Source organism: Magallana gigas, chromosome 4 (assembly GCF_963853765.1).
Source record: "Magallana gigas chromosome 4, xbMagGiga1.1, whole genome shotgun sequence".
In the NCBI taxonomy this organism is placed as follows: Eukaryota; Metazoa; Mollusca; class Bivalvia; order Ostreida; family Ostreidae; genus Magallana; species Magallana gigas.
Genome location: NC_088856.1, coordinates 39,053,114 through 39,065,833, shown reverse-complemented (window position 1 = coordinate 39,065,833; position 12,720 = coordinate 39,053,114). Strand labels below are relative to the sequence as shown.

The 12,720-nt window shown below is 34.0% G+C and overlaps 1 protein-coding gene across 1 annotated transcript in view; it reads right to left on the bottom strand.

Annotated features, from left to right (window-relative positions):
• LOC105333143 (transmembrane GTPase fzo-like) overlaps window positions 1-12,720 on the bottom strand; it is a 78,058-nt gene that overhangs the window by 17,869 nt on the left and 47,469 nt on the right. Inside the window, exons 5-7 of the mRNA XM_034449442.2 lie at window positions 11,166-11,306; window positions 8,642-8,866; window positions 5,634-5,749 (exon numbers count right to left, since the gene is read on the bottom strand). Coding sequence (XP_034305333.2) covers window positions 5,634-5,749; window positions 8,642-8,866; window positions 11,166-11,306 — 482 coding nt within the window. The remainder of the gene's footprint in view (window positions 1-5,633; window positions 5,750-8,641; window positions 8,867-11,165; window positions 11,307-12,720) is intronic.

The window sequence follows — 12,720 nt, the reverse complement described above, 5'->3', positions numbered from 1 at the left end:
GTGGACAACAAATCCGTCGCGTGGTACATATTTTCATAGCGGGGGGGGGGGGGTACAGTCCCTGAAACTTTCTTCTTTCCCACTTGAACGGTGAGCGCACTCTGAGCGAACGGTAAGCGCACACTGAACGGAATTTGTTGAACGTCAATGAACGATGAGCTAACGCAGAGCGCAAACGGAGCGGAAAGTGAGCGGTGAACGCGGGATGAACGATATGTGAACGCTTTGTGAACGCAAGAGAAACGATATATTTGGAGCGCCTCGGAGATTTTCTTTACATTGTATTTCGTCGGTAATAAGGACAAAATTATGTTGTTCCGATGGGGCCACATCGACCTTCGCACTTTCGCCTATATGGCGAAGATGCGAGAGTGCAAAGTTGCGTAGGCGAAAGTGCGAAGGTGCGATGGCGAAGGAGCGAAAGTGCGAAGATGCGATGGCGAAGCGCGAAGATGCAAAGGCGAAAATGCGAAGTTGCGAAGGCGAAGGAGCGATACTACTATCGCTCTTCGCCTTCGCAACTTCGCACTCTCGCCTTGGCACTTTCGCCCTAGCCTTTTTATAATTGTGGAGCTCTCTATCGTATAAAGACAATTTTAGCTGAATAAAATGTCATTTGTGGCAGAAGACAAACTTTTTAGAATTTATTTTCAACAACCTCTGCATTTTGCTGTGTATCGCATGCAAAGACCGTTTCTTTCATTTTGGAGTTCCGAATGAAAACTGACTGAACGATAAGTGAACGCTGAACGAACGGTGAACGCTTTGTGAACGCACAGTGAACGCACTATGAGAGCTTTGTGAACGGTGAGCGCGAACGGAGCGGAGCGGAGAGCGCAAGTGAACGCACTATGAGCGCACGGTGAACACCCGAAATAATGGGAAAGGAGAACGTTTCAGGGTTTGTAACAAGGACAATTTTTTGATCATATCTAGATTTGCATGTCTGCAAAAGGTGGGTGGAGGTTCCGAGCGCTAGTTTCAGTAACTTTACTATGTGATTGTATTCAAATTAAATTCATTCTTCCCGATACACGCATGACTTGTGTTACATACATTTAGTACAAAATCTGTTTTCTATATTTTAAGAAGATTCCCCGTCTAATATTTACATGTAGATCTAAGTAAGCCTTTTGCAATTTCCATTTTATTAAACAAAACTAATATGCGGCAAATTATATCTGATCGAAAATAACATTTATAGGTCCAAATAATCTTATGATGCGAGAACACAATACACGCAATTTAAATTTGATATAAACACGATAAGTATTATGACATGTATTCATATATACATGTATATGCATTTACACACCATTGTCTACATTTACCTGGGTTTCAGATTTACGTGAAGAATTGAAAGTTTATACACTATGCAGAGGCCATTCCTATTTTTCTGCCTTGAAAACCCCTATATATCCCCTCCCATCCCCACGATGGAGTTACATGAGTTCGATTTTGTACCATTACCTTCTATGATGTTTGAAACTATCTGTCGGAGAATTTGATTCTAAGTAAGGTGACCATGGCTCGCTGATATTTTAGAATTAGCGATGATGCACGTATTTTACTAAACGTATAAACGTTGTAAATGTAATGGGTGATCAAAAACCAAGCCAAAAAAGTAAACAGAACCATTTTATTAAGGCCTTGGACTTTCAGTATAGGACGAAACTATTTATTTCTTGCGTCAAAACAAGTTAAAAAATGACACTGGTTTCACGCGAAATACACACCGATCGCGTAGTCTTAGATGAAAAGCCAGGCAAATCTTGTCAATTTCAAAGAGCCCTACATTGAAATAAACAGGCCTTCGTCACATCATCGTTTGACACAGCTACCCAAAGTCCAAGCTGTTGTTAAAATGGTTCTAATCGTCATTGGTGAATAAAATAACACATTAGAAATCTTTGAAAGTGAAATTGGTTAATATTCAAGTATGCTTATGATAAACATTCACAATGCTCAAATACTTTTTCACATTATATCTTATTGATATTTCATTGCTTAATACGAGATTTGGTCAATCTAAGAATAATTGATTTAGTATACATAAGACTGCTTCGGTTTACTTCTTATGATTCGTCTTAGAGTGGTCATAAGATATGTCTTAAGACATCCTACATCTAGGACATATACTTTCATGAACATTGCCACTGGTGTTTTTTTTTTTGCTATTGGCAAAATGTCTAAATTAATAAGTATAGATAAATGATCAGCACGTCATACAGTAGTTAACTAGCAGCGAAAGTAACATAATAATGTGAACTCTCTCTCTCTCTCTCTCTCTCTCTCTCTCTCTCTCTCTCTCTCTCTCTCAATATTCAGGCGCGAATGCATGATTTTTGGTTTTAAAAAGGGAAATACACATGTACATGTATGTGAAAAATTTGCATGTATATAGAACTAAACATTTGTGGTGGCAACGGTAGGAGAAAGCGTTGTATACTATACTGGTATGTTCCTATATTCCCGAGGATGGTGGGGGGGGGGGGGGGGGTTCTAATTCAATACTACATACAGTTCATGTATGTACTCCTTATATCTCTGCAAGCTCGGATGAATTGGGAGAGGGAGTGGACATACCACTATAACAACCCTCTAAATCATTCTATGAAACTGCATTGTCTTTTGGAGGCAGACTGCATTTTTTAATGCAGTGTATTCTGTATTATAAACTTATCACGTACTTGCATATTTCTTATTACATATGAGGTAGGTCAGTCACGTTTTGTCCGCCGTCACATTATGTTCGCCGTTGCCTTTTTTCCTAAAAAAAAATCGTCACGTTATGTCCACCGGCGGACATACGTATACTTGTAACTCTGAAAAATACAGTGGCGGCGAACAGAACGCGTTCGTATGTGCGAATTTTTATTAAAATCATCAGAAACAATTCTGTTTTTTTGCGTGGGGAAAAGATTATGCATCCGTTTAATGTATATCTTAAATAAACATCATTTTCATTAAATGAATAAAAATTAATCCAATAATTTATTTTCAAATTTGATATTTTACTCAAACTGTTGGATTTGATGCGACGGCGAATACATAAAAAAGAAATAAGTACATCATTCATGTACATAAAGTATCAGAAGTTGTCCTAAGAATAGACAGATATTCAGCAGCACATGGACCTCCATGTAAGATGCGTCATACCCGCCTCTCGAAAGTTTATTATTTATAAGATATAGCTTCATAAACATTCCTGTGGGTGCTCAGTCAGTTCAACTCAATCGTATTTTTGTAAGGTACATACTTTTTTACGTAAAGACTTTTTAATAATTGCTTCTAAGTTTTGACAATTATTCAACTGAAAAGATAAATATTTATATTCATTGAGTTATAAGTCACTTTCCAGGAGCATGTTTCATTAGAACATCGCAACGTAATGTAAATTACGTAAAATTCAGCAATATCTGACAATTTCAGAATAATTCCGTGCTAGAAGCTCAGCAAAGAGTGAGGTCTTTGATTAAATAATTACAAACACCTGTAAGATCACTTTCTTGGTCGGCACAGCGGGAGGCTACATTCTGTTGAATTCGCTGGGTCTTCACACCAGCGGGAGGATAAACATTGCTGACCTTGTGCAGGACAAAAGGAACCGCGTTTTGTGTCTCCTTATCTCAATTCAAAATATCCTCTATATCCTAGCGACCTTATCTTGTGTGTTTACAATTTGAAAAATATTATATGACCTAAATCCACCTTGGAGTTTTTTTCTAATGATATTTGAAGAAAGTGCTAAGAATACTTAGTATATATTTTTGTTATATACATGCATATGTTTTCTTAGTGGCATTTTTCAGCAATGTGATATGAGTGTCTCAACAAAAAGCGAAAGAACGCTTAAACATTGCTAACTGATTAATTAAAATAAATACAAAAAATATTGATTTAAACAGTGCCCTTCAAAACATGTCTCTTTGTTATGATACTTTGTACTCAAAATAGATGAACAATCCGATTGATATGAAAGAACCCACTCCAGTTACCAGACACTTAATTCATGATAAGCTTTTAAAGCAATTTATGTACGATATGATGACTTTGTCCCCCAAACTCTTCATCATCAAACAATAAGTAAAATTTATACACCCCCATCCTCAGTTTTTTTTTCTCTTTGATGCATTCAACTCTTTCAACTCTGACAAGTTTTCATTTGAACGGTAACGAAATGTATTTTAACGAAACGAAAACTATTTTAAAAAATCGGGCCCGCCTGTGAAGCGGAGAAACCGAACTTTATCCGATGAAATTCTCCTCTTCAAAACCAGCACTCGGTGTCGTAATCGGGGCGGCCAACAGTAGAGAGGGGCGGCTTCCCTGAGTCTGTATGTAAGGTCATGGTAATAGTTAACCCTCCCCAGAGAGAGAGAGAGAGAGAGAGAGAGAGAGAGAGAGAGAGAGAGAGAGAGAGAGAGAGAGAGAGAGAGAGAGAATAATTCCCACATAGACACATGTCAAAGTCAGCAAGATCGGCGAGAGAGATAAAGAAAAGAAAAATAAAGTGCATAGATAATTTGCACACACACAGAGAGAGAGAGAGAGAGAGAGAGAGAGAGAGAGAGAGAGAGAGAGAGAGAGAGAGAGTATTGAACTAATCAAATTTCTGTTTATTTTAGGAGAAGAGTGTTTAGAAAATTTTGGACAATTAATTGTTTGTAACGACTTAATCCTAGATTAAGATTAACAAGTTTCCCTTTAAGGTTACATGTAGTTTATCATTATGAATAGAATGATGTATTATGGACTAGCGTGGTTCATAAAAGTGGGTCGGAAAAACTTGTAAAACAGGAACCAATTGATCGCATAATTAAAAAATATTGCCGTTATTTTTAGCATTATTCAACAAATAAATACAGTTAAAAGTAGCTGGATATAGTATTTTATTTACTTTGAATTTGAATGGACGGCACAGTCAACAAATAACGGTTGCATAAAGACTTCCTGCTGTGCCTTCCTCTGAAACATAATACCATCAACCAATGGAAGGCTGGGTGAATGGGGACATGCACAGAACAGTTTACAGTACGAATGATAGGACATACGGATTAACAACAACGGAATTTTGAATTACCACGAAATATAATGATTCATCTGTTTGAATAATGACCGAAATATTTGATATTGTGTGTGAAAGAGAAGAAAAGAATTATATATATGGATGCCGACGGTTGAATAAATGAAGAAAGAAAAAAAGAAATAAAGCAACAAATGAAGTCGGCCTAGTTATGGTAAGTAATACACTACATCAACATGAGTACTTGGAATTTTTGTGAATATGTTACTTAACCGTGTCCACAATTAACTGCAGAAAAAAATGCGAAGTTATGACGATTGCTAAAGTTATGGAAGTAAACAGCTATATCTGTATCATTGACCTGGCCAACTTTGTCAACTTTCACGATAGCAGCACTGTATGTACCTTTTATCAGAGCATCGAGATTTGAATAAAGCAATATATGTATAAGAAAATTTCAAAATGGAATGTCTGAAACAAATTTAAATGAAATAGAATTACAAAACCATCCCAATTAAAGCTTTTTGCAAGAGTAGATGGGCGAAGATTGCACGGGGCGAAAATAACCATGTATACAGTAGTTAAAGGTGCAGAATTGTATTGTTACCTGAAGTGTCGCTCGAACCTGATATTTTTAGCTTTTTCTACGTTAGCCAAGAGCACTTTTCGGAACTTGATGAACTCTTTTGTGGATACGTTTTCGTTTTCAGCATTAAGAAAAACCTTTCAAGAAAAAAAAATTACTTTATATGCGGTTAAAAATGCTTGTGTGTCTTATTTCTTTACACAAGCAGTCATGGAGGAGACTGTTTCACATAAATTTCCAAGTGACACGTAAAGGTAAACTTTGTGCAGAATATACTGTAAATTGACTGTATAGTTTATCTCTTACTCACATTTTTGTCTTATGTTCGAATCATCCCCAACATTTTTAATAATAAGATTATGTATAGAAAGGGGGTTATCATTTTCAATATGTAACTATTGATAATAACATATTACAAAGCTTACTGAACGAGACGTCACTTTTTAAAGACATCACCTTCATAAAACCACCTTTATAAAATCATATGCAAATCATAGTTAATGTGCTTGAATATTGGTTACTGTTGTGTATATCACATCATATGAAAGTGTTCAATAAACATATGTTGATTTCTATGTATTTTATGGTACAATGTATAGCGGTACACTACTTTTAAAAACGATATTGAATCCTATGATATTACATATTATTGTGTTATATGAAATATCACAAAATACAATATAATACTGTAATATATCATAATACAACATGATATTTTATCATGTGATCTGATATCGTTTCAAAATATGATACTAAATCATATACAATGATACGACATTGTATCATGTTATACATTAATATTTACATTTGAAAATGTTATATATATATATATATATATATATATATATATATATATATATATATATATATATATATATATATAAATATATATATAATAACACTGTTTATAACACTGTTTGCGCAATCCTCATATATTTCTGCATAACATCGGCCTAGGTCAAGGGGTGAAAGTAGCACATGAATAATCTAGGTCAATACTTTTTCTATATTCTCAAATTAACCGACTTACAATGTACGCTAAGCCATACAACTAATACCGTAATGAGAACATAATTTTGGCCAAAAAAAATCATTATCTGTATTTTATCAAACGAAGTTTTTTTAATTCATTTTTTCGGTAAATAACAGTCATTGCATGGATAAATGATCATGGCTTACGATTCACGCATACAATAATGTTTAGGGATCGAAATCGAACGAATCGTTCTTGAAATTTACAATCGCAATTTGTCAAAGTAGTTAAAATTAGTTATAGTTTATGTCTGACTTTTATAACCAGTCTCGATCAAAATGGCAAATGCAATATCACAGACCGTTCGTGTTTAGTCCATTCACGGTTATATTTAACTCAAGATGCTTCTCTGTCCGTTTTGTTCTGTAAAAGAAACTTGAATAGCTTGTCTTTATAATGTCTGATGAAAATCATTATGCTCTTGGATCCGTTTATACGATGGAATTTTTTTTTTCTGAAAATGCGTAATATGTAGACTCTAACCCAGCTTTCAATTGCTTTCGTTTTCAAATATTCAACCGTTTTGGGACTTTAACGAAAGTGGCACTAATCCGCAAAGCTTCAGTTTTTTTTTCAATTGTACAAGCGAATTTTCTTTATACTTTTTTAACTTTATTATCATTAAAAAGTGTTGTCTTGTTAAATGCAGTGTCATATTCATTTATGATAATTAATAGGTGCAATATAATGTTAAACTATTTTTTGTTACGTCATGTTAATCAAAGTGGTTTTCAAGGTTATCACATAAAAGAATATATGGAACATTGTTATCGTCATAATTGCCAACAAATGTAAATATAAGAAATAATGTATCATTTTCGGATGTGTATCGGGATATAAATATGGTTTGGTACGTTATCAGATCTTCCATAAAGCCCGAAACCATAAAGTCGTTCGGGCTTTATATATGAGATTTGATCACGTGACCAACCCTTATTGATCTCCCAATATACATCCAAAAAAGATACAATATTTCTTAATTGTATTTGTTCTGATAGTACAATATCACCTTATAAGATACATTATAGTATCATATGATCATTATCACATACAACATTATAATATAAACTTATGATATTATAATGTTTGATATAATATAATATTATATTAAAGATTTTTGAAAAGTTCTCAAAATTTTTCCAAATTTCTATTTATCTCCCCTTGAAAATGGGTGTGACCCTTAATTTTTACAACTTTGAATCCCCTTTGCCTTAGAATAATTTGTGCCAAGTTTAGTTGAAATTGGCCCAGTAGTTCTTAAGAAGATATTAAAAATGTGAAAAGGTTTAAGGACAAACGGACCGGCGGACAGACATAAGTATCAAAGATACCATCCATGCAAGCTTGGTAAAGTAAGGAACAGTCATAACTTGAATATGATCATCAAAGGGCACCTGCTCCAGAAACTTTTACCAGCTTCAAAAAAACTTAACCTCATTCAGCATCTAAAATATATGGCCTTAATTAAGCATTCAAGCCTGTCGAGTGCATAAGCATCATTTGACGCACCAACCATGCATGTTTGGCGAAATAAGGACAAGTCATAACTAAAATATAAACACCAGAGGTCACCTGGTCCAGAAACTTTAACCACCTCAAAAAACCTTAACCTCATTCAGCATCCGAAATCTATGGCTCAAATTCAGCGTTCAAGCCTGCCAATGCATTAGTATCATGAGACGCACAATCCGTGCAAGTTTGTTGAAGTTAGTGATAACGTTTATGTAGATACAGGACCTTCAACAAAAACCTTAACCTGGTCCGGATGCCGACGCCGGGGGTATAGCATAAGCTACCCCCGACTTCGTCTCGGTAAGCTAAAAAGCAAGATTTTTAAATTCGCGAGATGAGCACGCATTTTCACACTGATAATGATTCTAAATGTTTAATAAGAAATGTATAGTATCAAAGAGCATCCATTGTAAAAGTAATTTGTATGACGAAAATCAAATAAATTATTTTTAATTTGAAATGCAGTTTTTGTTTCAATACTTACATCGAGACAGTTCATTCTGAAAATGTGTTCCTCTTTTACAAATTCCCATTTGCGTTTTATATCTCTTTTTGTTTTTTCCCAGACTTTCTCTTTTTCTTTCTCGACATCCAACTGACTTCGAATACAATCCCACTTATTTGTTATGAAAATAACATCCTCTGGATCAAAGCAGGGCATCTCGTTTTTATTTCTCAGTTTTTTAATAGATTCCAATAACGAAGGGAGCTGAAACATACAAACATATAGAGAAATAAAGACACACACACGCACACACACATAATCTCAGAATTCAATCGGCGTTAACATTGCAGAAGGGGAGGGTGATACCGCCCCTGGCGATGTACACAGGCCTACGTCTCAAAAATATTTTGGTAATCATATTTGATATATTCAATTTTTTCTTCTGTCATGGAGAATGAATTTTTCTTTCAATCACAATACACACTAAAAAAAAAAAAGTGGCTTATTTTCACGTGCCTTGAATATCGCAAGGACTGTTTTAAAGGACTGCGTACGATAGCATTGTCTAGCCGCCTAACTAAAAGTGATTTTTGGAATATTGTCGAATTAAAGTTATTTGTTTTATAATAATGTAAACATTTATGTATATTTTCATTAAATTTGAATGATTTGGTCAAACAAAAAGAGATTACTTTGTATTTGGGGTAAAAAAAAGCTTGTTTCATAATAGAAAATAACGGAAAACGGAAATGTTTTTTAAAACATCTTTCCCCCTTGAAACAAAATTTCTATTGACAGGTTTAATATATGTCATTTAGCATTTTTATACTAAAGGATTTTCTGAATTACCGGAGGGGGGGGGGGGGGGGCGGGGAGGAGCATATGTCTACAGACCAAAATACATTCCAAATTTAGAATTTTTCTTTGTAAATTTTCGAATAAATAATTAACATATGAGTTTAAGGTATTCAATGTATAATCAAGGGATATTGAACAATTTTGAATCGTTTAAAACCAGTTAAATAAGTACTGCTAAAAAACAATGAAAGTGTAATGAACCAAATTCACATGACTGACAACATATAAGAAGCCGGTCATTTTGCACCTTTAATTTTTTTTAAAGAGTTATCTCCCCTAGTTGAAAAAAAGAAAATTTTAATTTCGTCAGAATATCTGCAGTAAATGATTCATTTTAATTCATAATTTGATAAAGAGAAAGTTTATGCATGTATTAACCAAGAGTGTTTTACAAATTTTAAGTTTCTTTTTACAATATCGCATTAAAACATACGTTGCCCATAGACTTTAATACAAAATTCAAGGTGTAATTAGTTGAACCATAATTAATATTTTCAAAATTCCTTTGGTGGAGTATTTTCATTTGATAACACCTTCAAAATGATACCATGATTAGGAAAATCGGACCATACATTTCTTAGGTACATAATGTGGTCGTTATACATCGATTACCTTATATAAAATCTGACTTTAATATCTAACGTTTACATTTGGTGATTAAGTTTTTATGCACATATCGGCAGCTAATTAATATTTTCCTCACCCATAGAGACCGGTTTCAATGAAATCTTTTTAGACCCCCCCCTCCCCCCTTAAGGAAAACATTTGTTTAAAAAATTAATATTTTGACTAAAAATTTTAATTTGATATAAATCAGTTAGGATTTGATCATACATTTTAGTAGATAAATTTGTTTTTGAATATCAGAATGAAAGGACTATGTGCGGTATGGTCAAATATCTGCCCCCGATTTCAACTAATTTTTAAATACAACTGTAATATCGTTTAAAAATCCAATCTTCTCAAATCATTGTATAGGGGATGCCTATAACTTTTATCTTGATTTTAGTCATCATTGCTCATTCGCTGTTTATCTATGACGTCACCTAAATTCCCGCAAATTTGCAAACAAATGAAAATATTCCCATTTTTGCTCTATATTTTGCATTCGGAAGTATAGAGCGCTGGTCTGCTCAAGTGCGATATTAACATATGTTTTTCTTCAAATAGTTATTCACATTATACTTAAAAATTGTACTTGAGCAAGCCTGCGCTCGATGTTTCCCAGTCGAAAAACCATCGGAAAACACCCATATTTTGCTACAAAACATCCATTTATCAAAATAATGCAATTTTCATGACGTCATTTCTACATTATGACGTCACTGTGGTGATAACCTTTTACACCTTTATTTTCAATATCATTATTAACTATTTTTCACCTCATTTTTACAGCTCTTTCAAAAACTTTGATTTTAGGGGCAAAAAATGCATAAAACCGCACATAGTCCTATCGAAATATTTGGATGTAGAATGTAGGCGGGAAACGGGCGTTAACATTGACAGTTCTTTGCCGATTTAAGAATGAGGAGGTGTCGCATTGTCAATGTTATCCCATTTTTTGTAGGAAGAAGTGAACACTTGTCGGTGTTCGAACATAAGGAAAAACAGTATTCGAGAAAAGAAAAACATACGTAAAGTTTCTCTTAAAAATCATGACAAAATAATTAGCTCTTGAAAGACATGATGATTGACTGATATTTACCCTATCGTCTTGCATACCACCAGCCCTCTCTACACTTATCACGAAGATAAACGAAAGAGCATTGGGAAGATATTCCATGAGTTTTTGAGTAAATTCCACTGCTCCACCAATACCAGGTGTGTCCACTAAAATTGTGTTTTCCTGTTGTAATGAGAGAATTTTGTAAGTTTTTCACATGAGTTGAAATTATAAAATATGCTTTGCTATTTAAAGGAGGTGAACATGAAAAAATTATCAAGGGCTTAAATTTGTCTGTTTGATGTGTATAATGATATCTGAAAACCGTTTAGACAGAGCTTTCCTCAGTAAGAAGATATACCACTTAGAATAGCTAATTCTTGCAATCCATGAGCGCTGCCATATTGTTAAAATCATTACCTCCCTGCTGGGTTATCTCTAAGCATCTACGAGAGGGCAGCACTGATGCTGCCGTAAGTGAGACACATTGCATTTCTATACACGTTTAGTAACAGAGATAAAATGCCATCATCAAAATGTGAATGGAAACTTGAAAGGAATGTAAAGAGTTGTCATTTTAAACAGTGTTTATGGAGGAAGATTTTGGATCTCAGAATGATGCATTCCCACCAGTAGTTAATGTGACATGTAACTAGAATGGAATGCCCGTGGATCAGTGTTATTGTGACCTATTTTTTCTTGCACTCGGGAATTTCTTGTTTATGAGTTTGAACAGTATGTGTGCTACATAAATGAGCACACAAGGTGCATTGCACAGCATCCTGACTTTAAAAAAGTGTCTTAGTCCTGTTATATTTCTGACAGCATAAACAGAACCGGCGTACATATCATCAAGATCTTATGTATAAAAAAACAAATCAGAAAAATGTCCAGGGCATTTATATAAAAAGTAACGGTAAGAAACCCCACAAAGAAAATGAAATTACAATTTTATATTAATTTAAATTGAAATCTAAAAACAGCATTTTATTTATGTAAACACTGACTGCCACATCTCCGTACAAACATCTGGAATGTGATGGTCTTATATTTCACAAATTAATTTATCTATTCATTTTTTGTACAAATCATAAATAGTTATCTGAGCTTCATTTAAAGAATTGTACTAAATCCTTGTCTTCTCATGACAGTACACAAAATTATTCTTCATATCAAGGCATTTTTTTTCTTCGTAACTTCTATCAACTCTGTACATAAACAACATTGACCCAGTCACCAGCAGCAATGTGGCTTATCTACGTCAGAGAACAGCTGCATGCTGGGGAATAATGGGTTACCTCCATAAACCTTTCACCGAGAGTGTTAAATTGATAAAATCTCTTGATAGAAATAAACAAAAAGGTAACAAACTTCATTTTTAAGTTTCAAAATGCTTTTATAATATATTAAGCAACAATTATTTTTTTTCATGTTCACTTCCTTTAATATTCATTCTATACAAAAAATAACTAATACGTTGCCCAAGAATAGACTGCATTATATGAATACAATGCATGCAACGCTGTATCTATCTGTGCATTTTTTTCATATAAAATTGCGAATAATGAAAATACTATTTTGCATGTGCCTAATCTTA